This window comes from Oryctolagus cuniculus, chromosome 11 (assembly GCF_051225735.1).
Source record: "Oryctolagus cuniculus isolate XC-2025 breed Fujian yellow rabbit chromosome 11, ASM5122573v1, whole genome shotgun sequence".
NCBI classification, from domain to species: domain Eukaryota; kingdom Metazoa; phylum Chordata; class Mammalia; order Lagomorpha; family Leporidae; genus Oryctolagus; species Oryctolagus cuniculus.
In genome coordinates, this window is record NC_142877.1 from 16,455,375 (window position 1) to 16,477,572 (window position 22,198).

Genomic DNA, 22,198 nt, shown 5'->3' on the forward strand with positions numbered 1-22,198 from the left:
GGACCAGAGAGAAGCCGGAAGCCTGACTACTTTCCGTCCAGGTGTCGCCTCTTCAGACAGCCCTGCTACCTTACCGTTTTCATCCAGTTGATCCCTTGTCTGTCTCCTTTACGATATGATTTGTATTATTCCAGCATGACGGTGCAGATGCTGTTCCCTTGCAGCCCCAGGCAGTCTGGTCAGCTCACATGGCTGACTGCCAGGGCTGCTCTAGACTGTCTGTCCCACCAAATTTCATTCTCGAAAGGCAGGGACCTTGTCTCTTGCACTTAGCACTGTGTCCCCAACACCTGGCCTGCCACTCCATAGGTGCTCAGTAAGTCCTTCAAGCGAAGCCATTGCGAAAGGTGAGGACTGTTGTATGAATGGAGAGGAGGGGTGAGAAAGTGGAGATGCTGGGGGCAGGACTTAAAACCAAAGAAGTAAAATTGATGCATCAACCTCTCGGAATCCTGCAGTCTCTCCTCCCGGCTTGAGTTTTCTCCATAGCACTCGCTCCCATTGGACATGCTGCGTGCTTTCTGGTTTCTGTGTTATTCAGTCTTTCACTCTGCTAGAATATAAATCCAGGGCAGAGAGGATGTGGGAGCACTTTGAAAAGTTTGTAACAAAATGGGATTAAAAGCATGAGTCTATTTTTTTATTTATTATATTATTTCCATAGTATATGTAAAATGCAAAAAAAATTTGCACCAAAGGAGCTCATGTTTTTTAAAAAAATATTTTTTATATTATTTATTTTGAAATTCAGAGTTACACAGAGAAAGGGGAAAATAGAGAAAGAGAGACAGACATAGATCTTCCATCTGCTAGTTCACCCCCCAGATGGCTGAAACAGCCAGCTCTGGGCCAGGCTGAAGCCAGAAGCTTCATCCAGGTCTCCCAAGTGGTTGGCAGGGGCCCAACGATTTGGACCATCTTCTGCTTTTCCTGGACCTTTAGCAGGGAGCTGGATCAGAAGTGTAGCACCTGGGAGACGAACCAGCACCCATATGGGATGCTGGCATTATAAGCGGCAACTTTACCAGCTGTACCACAATGCTGGCCCTGTGGAACTCATGTGTTTAATTTCATTTTCCACAAACCTTTTTGAAGTACCTGCATATGTATCTGGTTTCTACATTTAGTGTAGTGTCAGGCACATGGTGGGAACTCAGAAAATATTTGCTGAAAGGGTGAATCTGTCCAGGGCTTGACTATTGGCAGAGGACTCTCAGGAAAAGCACACGAACAACTAACTCAGTGTCCTAGTTCTTACTCTCAGTTCCTTCTTAGGGGTGGCAGGAGTGGCCAGGTAATGTGTAACAGCATCACAGCCCATGGCTGCTCCTCTGCCCTGTCTGCTCATGCATCAGAATCTCAATGGCCATTCGCTCCCTTGCCTTTATCTCTTGGATTTTATGCTGCCTCCTTTCCCCGAGTCTTAACCTTTTATCTCCTACTATCCCTCTCTCATCCTCACTCCTACATACCCTGTCCCTTCACCTAATTAAACCCTGTACATCCTCAGGCTGCCTTCCTCCAGACAGCATTCTTGGCCTCTAAACTCCACATTACGCCATTGATAATTTATTCTCACGCACGCAGGCTTACGTCCACTGGGATGTTAGGGGTGTATTTAGGTTAAACTACAACCCAGTGCTGAGAGCCTTCCAGCAAGAACACTCCGCATGCTAGTGTTGCTGTCAAGAAGCGCACAGTTCCCAGACAGGTGTGAGCACCGCTATGCTTCAGATATCACACCTTAATCAACAAACTCCACATTGCTAATTTGCATATAAAATATCAACAATTGGTTGCTGTGGTTGAAGTCAGGGTTCTATTGATAAGCAGAGTAAATATTATAAATGGTGAAATGGAGATACTCAAAATATGTGAATTGGTCAGAATATTATTTTACAACACCCTCTAGACTACAAAATAAAGAAGTTTCCACTGTGGCCTCCAACCTTTAACCTTAGGGGTGTTGTCCAAGCATTGATTCCTATATGGCCCCGTGTCAGTTGTAAGATTAGGGGATTCCTGGTTATTTGAGGTGACTATCGAGGTCCTTGATTTCAGTCTTGAAACAGGAGTAAACAGACTACGGCTCAACGCCTTGGCTGCCTGTCTTTGTACGCGATCTCTTGTGAAACACTACTACAACCACTTGCGTGTGTATCCGCTGCATCTGCTTTTGTACTGTAGCAGCAGAGATGAATGGATGTGCCAGAGATGGTCTGACCTGAAAAGCCTAAGATACTTACAATCTGATATTTTACAAAAGACAAAAAGTGAGCCTTAGAATATTCTCCTAACAGTCACAGATGAGCCTTTCATGCCTAATTGTCACCAGGTCACCAAAAGGACACCTTGCTGGGAATTCATTGAAGTTTACAGAGTGATCAACCTGTTTTGTACTCACGGACCACTGAGAGTTTGTGCAGTGAATGCTCATCCATGCAGTAGAATTTGGCCTGAGACTGTCTTAAAAAAGATTTATTTTATTTATTTGAAAGACAGAATTACAAAGAGAGGTAGAGAGAGAGGTCTTCCATCTGCTGGTTCACTCCCCAAATGGCTGCAGTGGCCGGAGCTGTGCTGATCCTAAGCCAGGAGCCTGGAGCTTCTTCTGCATCTGCCACACAGGTGCAGGGGCCCAAGGACTTGGGCCATCTTCCACTGCTTTCCCAGGCACGTTAGCAGGGAGCTGGATCAGACGTGGAGCAGCCAGGACACACACTGGCGTGTGTATGGGATCCTGGTGTGGCAGGCTGGGGCTTTAACCCGCTGCACCACAGTGCTGGCTCGAGACTGAATTTTATTCTATCCTAATAATACAGTTATGGGGAAATCATTAACCTTCACTCACCTCAAATTTCTTTCATGGCTTTGGTGTCTGTAAAGAAGATGTCAGGGTTGTGCATGAGCCATAATCAAATAGGCTCACGGGAGTTCCTGACTGGAGACTCTCTCTGCCCTGTGCTGCCCAGCAGCCCTGCCCAGCCAGGTCCGTCTCCTGCAGAAGTCTCATCAGGCTTCCGGGCTCTGAGCCTCATGATTACGGTGTCTGCAGCCCCTTGTTTGAGTCTCAGGAGGACAAGAAAGTGTCTGTCTTTCAGCTCTGTCTCTAATGCTTGGCCCATCTCAGAGATCCAAGATATGTCGCTGAAAAGGAAGGAGTAGTTACAGCAATGTCTGAAGGGGTGTTTATGGAAGCCTGGTGACCCGATGCCATTGTTCATTAAAAGCGTGAGCCCAGCAGTCACCTGTATTAGGAAGCAGGTGCAGGTCGGAATTCACAGTGAGCCCCATGACTCCCATCTGTTCTGATGGTTGTCCCACCGCACTTCTTCTGGCTTTGCAGGAATGCGGCTGGGCCGAGTACCACCTGGGAGTTTGGAAGACACTATCCTCTTAACTCACTTTGTAGCTCTGGGAGACAGGAGTATCCTCCGTTTTTCACACATGAGAAAAATGAGATCTAGACCCAGATAGTTAAGTGGCTTGCTTTAGCTGCAAGTGGTGACACAGCCATGTTGTTCTCACTGTGTCCTGACGCCTCCATGTTCAATAGGAGCTTTTTAGTTAATGAGTGAGCCAGTGAGCCAGTTAACTTCTCTATGGGCTCCTCCTGCAGGAGGGTGGCAACTGTGCTGTGCTCTCTGAAGTTAGCATGTTACGAGGTAACGTGCCCCACCTTCAGGTGATTCTAATTGTCTGGACAGGTAGGGTCCTGTGTTTCTGGATTGCAAGATGGCCTGGATCCCCCAAAGGAAGCTTCAGATTGCTAACCTTGCCTACATTTTTTTAAAGATTGATTTATTTATTTGAAAGTCAGAGTTACACAGAGAGAGGAGAGGCAGAGAGAGAAAGAAAGGTCTCCCATTCAATGGTTCACTCCCCAATTGGCTGCAACAGCCAGACCTGCACTGATCTGAAGCCAGGAGCTTCCTCCAGGTCTCCCATGTGGGTGCAGGTGCCCAAGGACCTGGGCCATCTTCTATGCTTTCCCAGGCCATAGCAGAGAGCTGGATCAGAAGTGGAGCAGCTGGGTCTTGAACTGACACCCATATGGGATGCTGGCACTGCAGGCCAGGACGTTAACACACTGCGCCACAGCGCTGGCCGCAAACCTTGCCTATGTTTATTAGATGACCATGGTAATATTCAACACAAATTCCTATCCACCAAATATCTGAGATAAATTAGAGGACATAACAGAAAGTAAGCAAGAGAGTGGGTTTACGGAAAGCTGGAAAGAAGATGGATTTTAATTTTGTTCCTTTTACCTTTTTCTCCCCTTCGTGTATCATTTCTTTGCAGAAATTGCAAATTAATGGTCACATCGAACTATCTGTCAACGTATTACTGCTCTTGCAGTATCAAATTATGTTGGCAATAATGTTTCCAGCTGCCTCGGACTCCATTGCAATTTAATTTGAAAGGAACTCAAATTGCATCTCAAAATGGATAAAAAATTAATTTTACATACAAGCTATCCACCTCCACATTTGCAGTCCCATGCCCCAAATTATCTCAATTTAGGTTCAGCTTTGAACAGTACATGTGTTCTAGCCAACTCCACATGCAAAGATGAATACATAGCAAATTCATGAATTGGAAATCTGCTTTGCTGCTTCCTTTTTAATAAGGTGCTCTGCTTTGATTAAGGTCATTAGGCGATTCGACAGCTATAGCTACTGACAACAGGGATGGAGACCAGAAGTTGAGTCCGAAAAGAACAAAACAAGGAGCCAATTTGTATGTAGCCATGGGATTGCCCTTAACAATTGGAGTGTAAAGAGAATTCCAGCTCACTCCTATTACTTAATATTTTTGCCTCTGTGATATGTTAGGAACTCAATTCTGGTTTGTTCTTCAGTCATCATCTATGCTTATTTGTTTGTTTGGCAGCTGTATGTTCCGGTGATAAAAATGAAGAGACCTAGAGGCTCATTGGTTAGCAGGGAAGGTGAACAGGAACCAAACATGAAGAGTTACCCTGCAATTTGATAAGAGCTTTGTCAGAAGTATGTAGCATATTAAAGAACACGGGTAAAGGAGGCATCCATTGTGTGCAGAGGAGACCCGTGGAAAAAGTTATAAGCAAAGGTGGCATTGGAACTGGGCCTTGAATATATTCAACTAGGATTTGTTGGTGACACTCCAAATAGGGAAACAGCCTGGCAAATACAAGGAGGGTTCGGATGCTACACTTTGCTTTAGGAATACAGGGTTCGATTTGTGGAGTGAGCATGAAGATGAGGTGAGGGAATTAGGCCCACATTGTAGTACTTCGGGATGGACCTGGTGCTTTAGAGAGTGCTGACGTGGGAAGGGAGGAACAAGCAGAGGAATGAAGCAGGTTCCAAAAACATGAGAGCCTCAGTCATGCACCCGTGTGCATACACACAGGCACACACATCTTCATAACAGGACACATGGAGACCTGTTGCCCCTTTCCCTCTCCTTTGACCCAGCTTCATCCCTCCACCAAGAAGGGTCAATGCACATGCGTGTGGAGACCTCGGTCCTCATGTACAAGTTCTGTCCTCTCTCCAGACTCCTCTTGGGCCCCATGGTGCTCCCAGGAAGGCAGACCAAGGGAAAACCATATAGGCTTTGCATGTGAGCTTGGCACTGCTGGGGCAGGTAATTATGGGATGTCTGGTACCTGGAGACTGGTCCATCCAGGAGAACAGAGGCCAGGTGGACACAACCTGTGGGTGCTGACCTCTTGCCATGGAAAGATGGCGGTCTGATGAAGGCCAGGACCCATTCTCAGGACATGGAGTCGGGATGCCCAGAGGCTGAGCCACTTTGATTTTCCATCAGAGCATGATTTTCCACCTCCCTGGAAAAGCTGCACTCTCCTTGCACTGTTTGCTATCTTCTTGGCCTGCAGGCTGTTACTCAAGGAGGTCATATGGACAGGGCCTTATCTGGAGGCAGAAACCACAGGCTGGAGGCTTGGCCGTATTTACACGGGGGATGTAAATTCAACAAACCAATCTCTACTGCACACACAAGGCTTTCTCAGCAATTTCCAACTAGTTTGCGCCAACCCAAATGTAAACCTGAGACTCTCCCTGCTGCAGGCAATTACTGGACCAGAAGCTGAGTTGGGCGGCCAAGGTTTAGGGGGGGTCAGATTGAAAGCATAAATGTTTCCATCATGCATTCTGAAAATGTGTTTCCACTGTAAAGGATTTGGGGACGTTCTGTTACTGGCATGCCAAAATACATAAATAAATAAATAAATAAAAGAAGTGTTCACCTTCCAGCCTGTGCTGATTGCTGGACAGGACTGAGAACAGGGACCGGGAAGTCAGGAGGTGTGAGCTCAGCCCCCAAGAACAGGTCTCCCTCTGTTCTCACAGCAGTTACCCCACCCCCACCCCCCGCAACAGGCCTTGTGCTATGCACTAGGGTTTCAGGACAAAGCAAACATTGTCCCTTGCAGCCGGGGAGGGCAGACAGACACGTGGCCAAGCAGGTTCTTGGGTGGGATGGCAGATGCTGGGTGTGACAGAGAACCGTGTGAAGTTCTGTGGGGCCCAGCGTGTGGGGACTAGGTTGTGTGGCCCTGGGTAAATTGCCTCCCTCCACCGAGCCTTGAGTTCCTATTCCATAGAGTGGTTTTCCAGAGGCAAGTGCTAAGGGTAGCCCCCATCCCAGAGCTGACATCTAATAGCGTTTTTGTTCCCTTTCCGGAATGGGAGTTCTTGGGTTTACAAAGCCCTTCCACTTACCTGCATCTGCCCTGTAGGTCCACCAGAGCCCTCCTTCCCTTATGTGTAGGAACTGAACTGCATACTTTCCGAGTCCCCTTGGCCTCTGCCTCTGTGTCCCTGCGGTACCTTAGTTGGCCCAAGCTATGCATATCCCAGTCTGTCCTGTAATGCACAGGAGACTGAGTCACGGGAAATAGCTGTGAGACATGTAAGGCCCTTGTGGGTCTAGGAGTCAGGGAGGGAACGATCCTATTGGGCTACCCCTAACATCCTGCCGTTTGTTCACCTCATCCCTCCAACTCCTCAGCCTAGCCCCAGTGTCTTCTTTGTCTGGAGGCTCAACTCAAACCCATTGCTTGACAGTACAGCTTCTCCTCCAGACAGGCTTCCTAAGGCATTTCTCCAGGGAAGGCTGTCCTAAGAGGAACACCCACGGTTAGGGAAAGGCCCTTTTCTCTCTCTCCAGTTCATTTTGTTCTCATTGACAGCCCTCCAAGATCCGGGTGATGACTTCCACTTTATAGAATAGGAGGTGCAGGATCAGGGATGCAGTGCCCTTGCCCAAGGTCGCACAGCTGGTGAGTGCTGGAGTCCGGCTTCAAGCCAGGCTCTGGCCGATGCTCCGTACCCTGTGACCTGCCTGGATAGTCAGTCGTGCATGCTTGGGAGGCAGCAAATGGCTTTTCCTGTGCCCCATCTTCCTTGCTCTGGGAGGGAGCCTCTTTGTCACATGGCAAGCTCACAGTTCCCGTGGTCCTCTTTATAATGGTGGCCTCCCAGGCTTTTTCCTTTAAGAGGATACAAAGGGGGCTGGCGTTGTGGCACAGTAGGCTAGGCTTCTGCTTGCAGTGCTGGCATCCTGTATAGGTGCCGGTTCGAGTCCCAGTTGCTCCTCTTCCGACTCAGCTCTCTACTATGACCTGGGAAAGCAGTAGAAGATGGCCCAAGTGCTTGAAACCCTGCACCCACGTGGGAGACCCAGAGAGGCTCCTGACTCCTGGCTTTGGATTGTCGCAGCTCCGGCCATTGCAGCCATTTGGGGAGTGAACCAGCAGATGGAAGACCTTTCTCTGTCTCTCCCTCTCTTTCTCTCTGTAATTCTGCCTCTCAAATAAATAAAATATTTTAAAAAATAGGAGAGAAAGGTGTCGATTTGGGGCTACGTTAAACTACCACCTGTGACACCTGCATCCCATATCCATGCTGGTTGGAATCCCAGCTGCTCCACTTCAGATCCAGCTCCCTGTTAATGTACCTGGGACAGCAGCAGAAGATGACCCAAGTCCTTGGGCCCCTGCCATCCGCATGGCAGACTCAGATCAATTTCCAGACTCCTGGCTTCAGCCTGGCCCAGCCCTGCCTGTTTCAGCCATTTTGGGGGTGAATCAACAGATGGACGATCTCTCCCCTTCTCTCTGTAACTCTGCCTTTCAAATAAAAATATATTTATTTGCACAGGTGAGCTATAGGATGAATAGAGCCCAGAGATGGGAAGACAGACTGGTGATCAGCCCGGCACTAACTGTATTTAAGTCTCTACATTGGCCCCTCTGGCTGGTCCCAGGCTCCTGGGGGTTAAGAAATTTCTGCCTTACAGTCTTTGGCCTTCTCAGTCCATCCTTCTGAGTTGTCCTTGGATGCCTGGGAACTGTGATGTGCCTCCTGTTTGTCTTCTTTTCCTGCTCTCAGTCTCTGGTGGTGTCATGGAGCAGGGGCCGTACAGAGGGCTTGAATGCACACAGACTAAATCTATCAGCTCTACCACTCACTGTACGGGTTTAGGATGGACAATCATTTCATCTCACAGAGATGTGGCTTCCTCTAGGAGTGGGGTAGCGATACCCACCCCTTAGGCTGTTGTCAGATTTACAAAACAGCACGAACAGCCACCCAACAGATACTCACTGAAGCCCTTACTCTGTTCACCAGGTGTAGGGTCAGACCCAGTTCAGAACCTCGCTCTGTCACTTGCCAGCCTTGCTACTCAGCACAAGCTTCTAGATTTCTCGGAGCCTCAATGTATTCATCTGTAAAGTGGTGGGCTTCCCATTCCTCTCTCCCAGGGTCCTAGGATGATTCAGGAGCAAGAAGCCAGCAGGTGTGGCTGCAGCTGCCTAATGACGATGTGTTCTTTCTGCTCTGCGTGTGCTGTGAAGCCGTCTTGGGGAATCACGGCTGTTGCATTTCCTATGTGATACGGTAGAGTGAAGATGCCTGATAAACGCGCTCTCTGCTTTGGCCTTGAGTGTGTCCTCACTCCTTCACGAGGGAGAGCAAGAGCAAAGTGAGGGCGCTCATCTGACTGGGCTTGGCGCTGGCTTGGAGGGTGCAACCCAAGAGAGGGACGCTGAAGAGGTGCCGAGGGCGTGGGCGGCCTCCTGCCAGGCACATTCTCATGTCTGGACAAGTGGACAGGCTCCCACTGGGCGAGGCTGGCGGGGTGCTCGGGAGCTCCCAGGGAGCAGCTCTGCCACCCCTGTGCTTGCAGCCAGAGCCACTGTGAGGTTTAACCCATCGGAGACCCCAGCTACTGCAGCTGTGAGGTTTAACCCATCAGAGACCCCAGCTACTGCAGCTGTGAGGTTTAACCCACCGGAGACCCCAGCTACTGCAGCGACCGTACTTCTACCTTCCATCTGCATGGGGTTAGCGCCACAGGCCCTCAGCAACAGCTTGTTCGATGTCACAGCCTCAAAGTCACCCATTTGCTTTTGGGACGCCGACTGTCCTTTGCACAAAGGACCCGTGCGCGTGAATGGTTGGGCTGTGAGAGTGGCAGTGACCTCCTCAGTTGAGCTGGGGCCGGGAATGCTGTTCTCCCCAGCAGCTGCCAGCCAACAGCTGTGTGCAAAGCTCCGGCTGGCTCCCTGGGCTCCCTGACCTTTCTGTGAATGAATGCTCCTTCGTAAGGCTCTGACACTAGTGACAGGACGTCTTCTGTCTTCCGCATGGGGACAGATCCGGGCACTCGGCAGGTAGAAGAGCTCCCAGCCCTACTCCTTACTGCAAGTGCAGCTGCACCCCTCGATGCTCTAGGGAACCAAAAAGATGACAGAATCCTATCCCTCGTTTCACACGTGGCTGCTACCAGCACTGCCACTTTTCAGATACCCAGGTACTGTTGTTACTACTTTTTATTACTATGCCACTTTTAAGATACTCAGGTACTGTTGTTACTACTTTTATTACTATGCCACTATTAAGATACTCAGGTACTATTACTACTTTTATTACTATTCCTATTGCTGAAATCGCCAAAATCACACACACAGAAATCTAAGCTGCCATATATTCAGTCCTTCTTATGTTCCAAATGCAATTATAACTGCTTTGCAAACATTTCACTTCTCATTACAAACATTACACTTCACATTTCTCCTTCCGGTCCATGAGATTAGCTTCCATTACCATTTTACAAATTAAATAAAAAAAGAGACCCAAAGAGTTGGCATAACTTGACAAAGTCCTATAAGCACTATGGGGGAAATACTGAGTTAATCTCAAGCCTGTGTTTAACTTAAGAGAATGTGGCACACAGACTTGCAGGGGATACTATCACACAAGAAGTTGCGTTTTTACCATAACAAATGCCTAATCTTAACATGGAATGAGCTTCCCATGTGAGAATTAAAAAAAAAAAAGAAAAGAAAAACTTGTTTTCCATTATCTGTTTAATGTAAAACATCTATTTAATTTGTGTGAACAAAGCATCAGTAATAAAATAAGATTATCCAGTGTTCTATGTGGGAGCCTGGGAGGGGTGGAGGAGAGGACAGTCCTGGGAAGAGAAGGCCTGGTGAGATATGTTTATAGAATGATGTTCCTTCAGGGACCAGTTTTGGAGAAAGCAGACAGGAGGGAAAGGAGAGTGAAGGGCTGGGACACAGGCTGTGACGTGGTAAGTTGTGTTATCATGGGAAAGACCGAGATCCCAGGGCAGAGACACTGGGTCATGGTGGCCTGTGGCTACACTGGGTGCTGTGCAGCAAGGGTGTGACTCGGTTTCCCTCTTGTACATCCAGATGCTGTTAATGGAAGAGGTGAGGCCAGCTCCACAGGGAGGGGCTGTGGCAGATCTGAAGTCAGCAGCTGTCTACACACAGTCGCCAGTCACTTAACAATGGGACATGTGCTGAGAAATGAGGCACTAGGTGATTTTGTAGTGGTGTGCGTGACATGGAGTGTATTTACACAGACCTCGCTGGGATAGGCTGTGTATCATGTACACTCGTATGGGCAATCTATCATTGACCAAAATGCCATTATGTATCACATATATCCTGGAAGTGTGTTGTTGGTCATACTCAAGATGGGTTTAAGTGGCACCCTTTAAGAATGGCAGGTGTTTGGCCAAGAAGTTAAACAACCAGTTGCAACACCTGCCTCCCAGAGAGGGAGAACCTTGGTTTTAATGCTGGCTCTGGTCCCAATTCCAGCTTCCTGTTGATGTGTGCCTTGCCATCTGTGTGGGAGACCTGGATTGTATTTCTGGCTTCTGGCTTCAGCCTGACCCAGCTTCATCTGTTGCAGACATGTGGGGAGCAAACCAATGGAAGGGACCTCTCTGTTTCATACAGATAGATGGATAAATAAACAGAATTTAATAGTTTTGCATTTACTTTTATGGTTAACGTTTATTTATAGCAAATGATGTATGGCAAGTTTCCCCTTGGTATATTTATGTTTTCTTGTAGATGCTCAAATATAATAAGAAAAAGATTGATTTCTAGAAAAATGTAAATTGTGCTGCACATGGCAAAAATCATGAAGGCAGTGGCTGAGTGATTGAAGTCAGCCTGGAAGAGCCGCTCTCTCCTCTACTGTGGAACACCCAGTCCACGTTCTTGGCAGTCTCCTCTGAGCTCCGTGTCTTGCTTGTGTGTCTTGCAGACCCAGTGCATGGGCCGCAGAATGTGGAGATTGTGGACATCCGAGCCCGGCAGCTGACCCTGCAGTGGGAGCCCTTTGGCTATGCAGTGACCCGTTGCCATAGCTACAACCTCACGGTGCAGTACCAGTACGTGTTCAACCAGCAGCAGTATGAGGCCGAGGAGGTCATCCAGACCTCTTCCCACTACACCCTGCGGGGCCTGCGCCCGTTCATGACCATCCGTCTGCGGCTCCTGCTGTCCAACCCTGAGGGCCGGATGGAGAGCGAGGAACTGGTGGTGCAGACCGAGGAGGACGGTGAGTGGGGAGAGGCGATCTAGCTGGGGGATGGGGAATGTTGGGCTTGTTCATTGGGTTCTGCCAATCGATTGGGAGATTTTTTGTTTTTCCTCATTTTTAATCTCCTCCTTTTTTGTATCTGCCTCTTTCCCAAGACTTTCAGTGAAGGACCCACTGGCCTGTGCAGTGTACAACTGCAGGGGATGCTGTCCCCGTACATAGCAGGAGCTCTGTCACAGACGTGCACTCCTGAGCACCCTTCTTTACCTCACTCCCCCTTCTCGTTATATTCCACATCCCCTATCCAAGGTTTAGTACACAGATGCCTCCCCCAGGAGGAAGCGTACATCATAGTGCTTCAACATGTTGATCTTGGGGTTCTGTAAGAATTCTAAAAAGCTTAGCACATACATTGAATGCACCTACAACTGGCTGTTCACCTGCACATCCAGCAAACATCTTAAAACTCAAAGTCTTCAAAAGCAAATATCCTCTTGCATTCTAACATTTCTCCTTGAGTGCCTACATAATTGACTTTTCACCCCTATAGCTAAATTTCTAAGACAAGCTTTTATGAAGGAAGAAGGCTTATTTTGGATCAGTTTTGGAGGTTCACAGTCCAAGGCCAGGCAGTCTCCACTGGTTTAGCCCTTTGGTGAGACCAGACGAAGGGTCACGTGGTGAGCCAGGAAGCAGAGAGCAGCTCGACCCAACCTGCCTTTTGTAACCAACCCTCTTGGGAGAAAGACCCTTGAAGGGCATAACCCCAATGACGCCAAGACCTTCTGCTGGGCCCATCATCCCACATGCCATAATTGGATTAGATGTCTTCCTTTCTTAGTACTATTAACCTGTGACTTTGGGGCTTGAAGTCCTGCATGAGTTTGGAGTCCAAATCCTATTCAGACTGGAGCAGTTTCTCATCTTTAAGCACTGCATCCGGTAGTTCAAGACAGAGACCTGAAAGTCGCCCTAAGAGCCAGCCTCTACCCCCACTGCCTCCCTTCACCTCCGTACCCTGCAGGCCCTTATGCATCTGCTTCTTCAGTTTGCCCGCCAACACACCTCCCTTTGGAGGCTCTAAGAATATGGAGCACTTTACACTCTTGGAACACAGAACTTTCCTTGCCTCTCCTCTCACCCTTGCCGCTTCTCCTACTTAGAGTGGACTCTCCCTCCACGTTTGCAGGACACGCTCTGTTCATCCTTCAATTCCTCGCTCCAATGTTGCTTCCTCCAGGAGGCTTTCCTTGACTGCTCCAAACTGACTCAAATGTTCCTTCCCAGGCGTTTGTATATTAATGGGACAGAATCTGCCAGTTCTGGGACTCACCCGAGAAACACTTGCTCATGACTGCATTTCAGCTTTCTCTCCAGCCAGGCTACTGCTGGCTTTGCGGAGTATCTCCAGTTAATTCCCTAGAGGCAGAATCTGAGTTGAAAATCTGTGTCGAGTGATTGATTAAGGAAGTGAATTGATGGAGATTGATAAGGGGGAAGCCAAACAGGAAGGGAAGGAAATTGGGGTTCTGTTCTGAGCCCAGTCCTGCAAAGGGAGGCTACTACCTGAGTCTGCAGTGTAGCTCTGCAGGGAGGGCACTCAAGGTAGGACAGGGAGCTGTCACCCCATGCTGAGGACCTGAGTGGGTGAGGGGAGATTAGGAGGTAGAGTTTCAGGAACTGTCTCCGCCCATCCAGACCAAGGGTCGAGGAGCAGAAACATGGTGTAATGGGCTCCTGAGGGATGTATTTTTCATTGTCAGCTGCACTGGGTAAATACCGCCATTTGACTCAGACTAGCCTGAGAATCTCAAGACAGAAACTCTACCACGCAGTCCTGTCTGGCACTCTTGTTTCGTGGAAACCGCTTCCAGGGGACCCTGAGTTATGTCCTGTGAGGGAGCCAGAAACTCATCCGTGGCTCCAAAGTCCTATAAGGAGATCAGGGAAAGACAGCCTCTTCTCACCCTTCCCCCCAGTTCTCACACCCCACCAGCTCCCATCCTGAAACAGCTCACCCTCCTGACAAGCCCCTCTCAACCCCTTGAAATTCATCCTTGCATCTACCGCCTCTGCAGCGCCTGCACAGTGGGCTCTGGGCCAGCCCTGGAGGTGGCCACAGCAGAGAGGATCCGGCTTCAGTCACCTTACACCCCCCCCCCCTTACTTACACCCTCCACTTCCTGGCCTTAGAATGAATCACGCTCATCTGTGGATAGAGCCCCCTACCTCCCCCACTTCCAACAACCGCCTATTCCTAGCAGAGTTGAGTGGTCTGCTTCCTGCGAGCCATGCTCAGACACTCCCACAGAGGGGCAGGCATCTCGTCTTGCCTTGGTCCTGCAGCCCAGAGCTGTGGCCCTGGAGTTTGGCTTCTGATAAAGCCCCCTGAGTGTTCTCTAGAACTGGCTCCATTGTTAGAAAAACACCCAGCCCCTTCTCCAGCAGGTAGAACACTGCACTGAGAAGTTGAACTCTGGAACCAGGTATGCCTGGGACACATTATTTAACCTCTTAGTGCCAGGGTTCCGTCCACTCTAAATTGGAGTTAATGAAAGAACCTGCCTTGTAGATTGTTGTGCACATTAAATGGGGTGTGGATGAATACACAGTGATCCTAAGTTTTCAACAAATGTAGCTACTGCATTTGCAGTAACTTACAGAAGAATGTTTCTTGGTAAAGGTGACTCTGGCACATGCAACTCAGAAACCACCCAGCTACCCTGCGAAACTTCCCTAGGGCTCTGGGCCACTCTTTGAACTGGTTTCAGAAAATACAGCATAGGCGCACTCAGTGCCTGATTGGAGACGCAGAATCAGGGCACAAAGGGTGGCTTCGTGCTGTCTTCAAGGTGTCATCCAGGGAGGAGCCACTGTTGAAAATTAGTGTGAACGTTCAGGTCCCAGGAGATGGGTGTGCTATGTGGGATTTTGTCAGGAAGGAAGTCAGGGCATTTCCTGAAGATGCTCCACCCAGGGTGTGCATTGTGGTGCAATGGGTTAAGCTGCCGCTTGGGACACCTGCCTTCCATTATCACAGCACCTGGTTGGAATTCCGCCTCCACTTCTGTTCTACTTCCTACTAATGGGCACCCTGGAAGGCAGCAGATACTGGCTCAAGACTTGGGTTCTATCACCCACATAGGAAACCTGGATGGAGATCCTAGTTTCTGACTTTTGCCTTTCTCAGCCTTGGCTGTGTGGGCATTTGGGAAATGGACCAGTGGAAGGAACATATTCTCTCTCTCTCCCCTCCTCCCTCCCTCCCTCCCTCCCTCCCTCTCCTCCCTCTCCTTCTCTCCCTCTCTCTCTTTTTCAAATAAATTAAAATAAAACATTATCCTCTTTCAACCTTCTTGCTCTTCGAAGATTACCTGTTATGCACCAGCAAACCCACAGTGCCAGCTTTAAGGCAGGCTTTCCTCTGCCTTCATCCTTCTCACCACCAAGAAAATCAAAACAACAACAAAAAGCCTTTGTCAAAATAGTGAGAACTACAATGCTTGGAAGCTAAATGTACATTGAACATCACTCATAAAACCGCAGGGATGTGTGGACCTTATATTACGGACACCAACACACGAGGCGCCAGTTCCGTAGCTGCCTTGAAGCCTCAGAAACCCCTGGGCTGAAGGAAGTTCTCAGCCAAGTGTCGACCCCTTCACACTCCAGCACTGGGCTGGGTTCTTCCTAGAGAGAGCTGGGGAATGAGGCCTCTGAAGGACAAGTTGACATAGAGCATGGCTCCAGGTGATTAACTGAGCCGCCCCTTGGGGCGCCAGAGAGCAGCCTCTCGGGCTGAGCTCACAGCGTTCACACTGCTTTCATGTGTGCTGCACAGTTCTCGCCCTGAGAACTTGGAGAATTTGTCCTGTCAGTGCCCCAGTGCCTCTGAAGGTCTGCTGCTGCCAGAGAGAGGCGCTCATGGCCCCCAGGGCCCAATGACTTCCTCTGGGGAGCAGCTGTAGATAAAGCGTCAAAGAGATTCTTTGTTTTCCCCTGTTCCACAACCCCCAGAGACAAACCACAGCTGACTTTCTTAGTGACTTCTCTGCCAGGCCACAGCCAGTGTTGTGCCACGACCTCCATGATGATGGCGTCCTAGTTGGGCTGCCACTGATTGAGCACCTATACTGCTGGGCACCCATTGGCGCGTTACCTACCATGGCTCACATATTCCTTTAGCCACATTTTGTCACGAAATGTTTCTAAGCTATAGAGAACTTGAAAAGTGTCACACGCAGGAGACTCGGAAACCCTCCACCCAGATTCAGCCCTTGTCATTACTTTGCTGCATTTACTTTTTTTTTTTTTACAAAGACTGATGGATATTATGGTACAGCAGTGTTGTACACATAAACACATACAGTGTTTAACCATTGAGAGTAAATCATGAAGCTGGTGTTACGGCATACCAGTAAAGCCACAACCTGAGATGCCGGCATCCGATATGGGCATGGGTTTCTGCTAATGCTCCTGGGAAATCAGTGGAACATGGCCCAAGTGTTTGAGCCCCTGCCACCCATCTGGGAGACCCAGATGAAATTCCTGGCTCCTGGCTTCAGCCTGGCCCAACCTAGCCTTTGCAAACATCTGGGGAGTGAGCCAGCAGATGGAAGATCTTTCTTTCTCTCTGTCTCTCCCTCTTTCTCTCTGTAACTCTGACTTCAAATAAGTACATAAATCCTTTTTTAAAAATGAAGTAAATCATAATGCTTGGCTCCTAAACTCTGTAGCACACATCCCTAGTAGACATTATCCTACATATCCACAACATCATTGTAACACGTAAGGAATTGAGTATTGATTTTAATATAATCTAATGGAGAGTCCATGTTCACATTTCTAATAATATTAAATCTGATTACGTGTGATGAAGCCAGGATGCAAAACATTTGGGACAAAATATTGTGTGAGTGGTCTGCATGTTGCTCATGGTTTCTTGTCAAGAGGTGCATGTCAGGGTACCTGCCCTGGGGATGCTACATTTGGTTTTTGGATGAGAGGGGAACCACCCAGATCCTCTCCCTTTTCTCCTTTGTGAAGTGCAATGATGCTTGGAAATGGTGTGAGGGTCCCGTTCCCCTGGAAGTTTCATTCAGTGGTGTTAACACACTGATAAGCCTCACCTGAATCAGTTACCACATGAGTGTTACAAAGGGATAATGTTGCCACCAACCTTATCTGTTTTGCACTACTCAAGTATTTATCTACTTTAGATTTAATAATTTTTAACATTTTGCCATATTCAATCCATATTTAAGCATTTTATATGTATATTATTTTTCTTGAAAGTGGGGATATCAATATCATAATGTATGATTCATGAAAAAGGATCATTAAATGAGAAATAAGGGTGTATTACTGTGGACGGGGTCTAAATCAGTGACAGCAACATTTATATCTAGTTACCAAATAATATGTCATCCTCACATTTTTACACTGTGTGTATATGTGAAGAGAATAGAAATGAACTTCCACATGAAAATGTGGGATTTGTCTTTTGCACTATTCTAATGCAAACTTGAAAAGTAGCCATTTTCCTTCGCTTCTAGTTTCCTTCCTATAGTTAATTTTATATTGGTTAAATAATGTTTTCTTTCACTTGTTTTTTGTATAAAAGAGAGCATAATGGATAAACCTTGCACACTGTGGCTCAGTTTACATAGTAAGTCCTGGAAATCACTCCACACCAGTTTGCACAGAATTTTTTCATTCTTTTTTTGGCTCTATAGTACTCCATTGTGTCTATGGATATTCCACAGTGTGTCCGACTGTTCAATGTACAATTAGGTGATTTTCATTATTTGCCATCACAGATAATCCTGCAGGAAATAACTTTGTGCACATGTTGTTTGGTATTTGTGGAGCTGTAATTTCAGAGGAAGTTCCTAAAAGTGGCATTGCTGAAGTCAAATGCAAATACGGTTTCACTGGCTCTTAAGAGATACTTTTCTGTAGAAGTCATATCCTGTTGTATTTTCAGCAGCAATATGGATCCATTTACTAGCATGGAATGTAAAAGAGCAAGCATCATTATTGTTCATATTTTACAGTAAGGAAATGCAGGCTCCCATAATTTTAATTATTAGATAAAATACAATCATTTATAATTAATAAGGTATATGATACATTTATGTATTTGATATTTTCTATGATTAGTAGCATATAATCATTGTACATTTAATTCAGCTTAGAAAGCTCATGTAGCTTAATTGTAAGGAAGATTGGCATATCTCTGGAATGAGTACCCGTGTTTTACGCACATTTCTAATAAGGCCTCATCATCTGGTTTCTCAAGTCCTAGTAAACTAAAAGGAGGCTTCCGCTTGATAGGTATAGGATCACTTGTCCCAACAAGAATTGACACGCAAAACCTGAAAAAGAGGAAAGGAGGAGAAAAGTAGAGAAGACAACAAGTAAAGCAGCCCGGCATCATTTCCTGGAAGGCTGAAAAGCTCTCTACGCCTGAAGAAATCCTAAAGGCAAAACTCGATGAGAGCTCTGAGCACTGTGGGTGTTCCCAGAGACGACCCCAGCATCTCATAAAGGGAAGGGAGACGTGTGTTTATGTTCTTGAAATGCAAACTTGGGATGGGCTTTGTGCCGATAGCCTTCATTCTCAGGATCACCAAACACTGGCCTGCAGGAGCTATCGCTACAGCAGTGCTGAAAGACGTTCATGGAGTCCCCAGATCTCACCTGTGAAATCTTTCTTGACTACCTAATATACAACCGTACACGTGGCCAAAACGTTCCTAAAACTCTTCTCTGCTTCTTTTTCCTCCGTGGCAGATCGGATCCATATTCTGTTAGTTCATTAGCTGTCCCTCCATAGGGAATGTAGGCCTTAGGAGAATAGCAACTTTGTTTTGCTTTATTCAGTTCACTATATTCCCCAGAATCAGGGACGTGCCAGTCCATTGTATATGCTCACTGTTTGTTGACTGCTTCGATGAATTAACAGACATCTGACATTCAAGTCCATGACCCTTTCATGATAGCACAGGGTCTCATTTCTGGACACTGAAAAGGTAGGGGTAGTGCGGTGCAATTTATTGTATTCATGACTGCTGGGGCTGATCATCAGCGTCTCCACAACTAGTGTTACGTTCATTGCCTGTAGTGACAGTGGTGGGAATCTTTACCCCAAGGAACTTGGCAAACACACAAGCTTTGTATTTTTTCCCCTCACCTTGGAGAGCTTGTTGTAAAACATTTGGCAGTATACCATTGTGTAGTCCAGTTAAAAGCCTGTATTTGATATCTTAAGATGCAAATATTTATCTAGAAAAATAGTTTCCCTCCAACACAACTACAGAATATGAGCAGATTTACATGATCTAAATCTCTTTGACTTTTCTCCCCAAGATTCATTTACATAGTGTGGTGGCCTCTGAACTATTCTCAAAATATTTTGATTTTCCTTACATCAATTCCAGACTTTTACAACAAACAATAACCAACCAACCACCCAACATGGCACCTGAAGTGGAGAGGCAAAAAAAATGATTTAGACAGGAAAGTAGGGCAGGGAACTTCGGTTGATTTGTGCAGTGCTCTCTGTTTTTATTTATTCTGGGTTGTTACTTCTCATAGCTACCCTCGTTAATCCCGCTTTTCAGGATTGGAACTAGAAAGAAGAAGAAAAAAAGGGGGAGGAAATGAGAGTAGTGGAGAGGAAAGGAGAAAACTTCCTTTGATAGCACTCTGTTCTCCTTATGTTGAAATGAAAATTTTCCTTAAATTACCACCTGACTTTAAGGCACAAGAAAACATCTGGTTTAATTACAGTGAATTTATATGAACCTACTGACAAGAAGCACAGTTAAAATTAGCCATTTTATCATGCTTTTTTTTTAGGAGAATGAAATTATAAAGTAATTAACCTTTGTTGTAGAACTCTGTCAAAAGGATGGAAAGTTCCATGCTGTTAGATAGAAGAAACGAAATTGTGAAAAGGGAAAATGTATATTCATTTTCAATATTGTAAAGAAAAAAGGGATGGAAAAGCAACTCAAAAGATAAAATAGAAAATCTACAAAAGAAGGATTTTCACGATGGGAGAGAAAGAAGAGGTAGGGGAGGGGGGAGAGACAGAGAGAGAGAGAGAGAGAGAGAGAGAGAGAAAGCATGCAGTTTAATCCGTGGAAAGTAAGCCTATGCCTTAAGGACATGTTGACCTCTGCAGTGATATTGGGAAGTTAGAAAGAGCCTTGACTTGGAGCTAAGACAGCCCAAGTTTGCTGCCAGCAGGTACTGTGACTGCCCTTCAGCTTCCCTGCCGAGCCTACCTACTGGGTAATGCAAGAAAGGGGTGATTCAGAGAACACGTACAAACAGGAGGATCTGAGCTGTCCTCAGGCTTCATTTTTTTTTAAAGATTTATTTATTTCAAAGTCAGAGTTACACAGAGGAGAGCAGAGAGGGAGAGAGAAAGAGGTCTTCCATTTGCTGGTTCACTCCCCAATTGGCTGCAACAGCCGGAGGAGCTGTGCTGATCTGAAGCCAGGAGCCAGGAGCTTCTGGGTCTCTCACATGGGTGCTGGGGCCCAAGGACCTGGCCATCTTCTACTGCTTTCCCGGGCCACAGCAGAGAGCTGGATTGGAAGAGGAGCAGCCGGGGCTTGAACTGGCGCCCATATGGGATGCCGGCACCTCAGGCCAGAGCATTAACCTGCTGCACCACAGCGCCGGCTCCCAGGCTTCATTGAATATTGTCATGCAACCTTGGTTAACACACTTGAGTTTGGTGCACTTCAGAGCCCTCCTCTCTGACATGGGAATGATAACCCCACCAGCCTCTAACGAGGTAATACATAAACATCGCAATGGAAAGCACAATGCCAAGTGCTGGGCGGCCACCGGTAGTGACAGTAACAACTTTTGATTTCAGGGTGTTGAACTAGGAATCACCAAATCAAAGGTCTGTACAAAATTGTTGTTTGCCATGGTCAAGGAACCATTTAAAAATGATCTCTTTACCCCTTGCAATCGCAATTCCTGACGACATCTCACTTCAGTTCACTCCGCCCAGTGGTGCGCCTTCAAAAATTCAACCCCAGTAGGTCTTGATGCCTCGTCACTGCCCTTGCTCCCTTCTGTGCTCAGGTCAAATTCCTTAGGCAGTCATCCCAGTCACTGCCTCGTGCACTTCTTCGATGTCGCAGCCCTGTTCTCGCTTCTCTGGACTCAGAACCCTGGTTCCCTCTGGTCCCCTCTCTATTGGCAGCCTTCCCTTTTTGTGGGCAAGTGCCGTCCCTGCGCTGACCACTCTGACCACTGGAGCCAGGAGCACCCCTGGAGCCATCTGCAAAGCTGCCAAGAGAATGTTGCTTCCCTGGCTCGTCCCTCCCTCTAGGCCTCCGTGGGCTGTTTCTCCCTGTTTTCTTGCCTGATGGCCCTGGCTAACACTTCTAGGACTATATTGAATAGCAATGGTGAGAATGGGCATCCCTGACTGGTGCCAGTTTTCAATAGAAATGCCTCCAACTTTTCCCCATTCAATATGATGCTGGCCATTGGTTTATCATAGACTGCCTTAATTGTGTTGAGGAATGTTCCTTCTAACCCCAATTTGCTTAGGGTTTTCATCATGAAAGGGTTGTATTTTGTCAAATGCTTTCTCTGCATCTATTGAGATAATCATATGATTTTTGTTTCTCAATTTATTAATGTTATGTATTACATGGATTGACTTTCGAATATTGAACCATCCCTGCATACCAGGGATAAATCCCACTTGGTCTGGGTGAATGATCTTTCTGATGTGCAGTTGGATTTGGTTTGCCAGAATTTTGTTGAGTATTTTGCATCTATATTCATCAGGGAGATAGGTCTGTAGTTTTCTTTCTCTGTTGTGTCTTTTCCGGGCTTAGGAATTAAGGTGATACTGGCTTTGTAGAAAGAATTTGGGAGGATTCCCTCCCTTCCAATTGTTTTGAATAACTTGAGAAGAACGGGGGTTAGTTGTTCTCTAAATGTCTGGTAAAATTCGGTGGTGAAGCCATCCGGTCCTGGGCTCTTCTTTTTCGGTAGTGCGTTTATTACTGATTCAATTTCTTCCATGGTTATGGGTCTGTTTAGATTTTCTATATCTTCACGGCTCAGTTTAGGAAGGTTGTATGTGTCCAGGAATGTATCCATTTCTTCCAGGTTCCCCAATTTGTTAGCATACATCTCTTTGTAGTGGTTTCTGATGATTCTTTTTATTTCTGTTGTGTCTGTTGTTACATTTCCATTATTATCTTTGATTTTACAGATTTGGGTCTTCTCTCTCCTTTTTTTGGTTAGTTGGGCCAATGGTGTGTTGA

At 46.9% G+C, this 22,198-nt stretch overlaps 1 protein-coding gene across 3 annotated transcripts in view; it reads left to right on the forward strand.

The window, feature by feature from the left end:
* PTPRT (protein tyrosine phosphatase receptor type T) overlaps positions 1-22,198 on the forward strand; it is a 1,117,000-nt gene that overhangs the window by 699,274 nt on the left and 395,528 nt on the right. For all 3 annotated transcript variants that reach the window (XM_070051826.2, XM_051846098.3, XM_051846094.3), the window contains exon 8: positions 11,607-11,903. In XM_070051826.2, the coding sequence (XP_069907927.2) occupies positions 11,607-11,903 (297 nt within the window). The remainder of the gene's footprint in view (positions 1-11,606; positions 11,904-22,198) is intronic.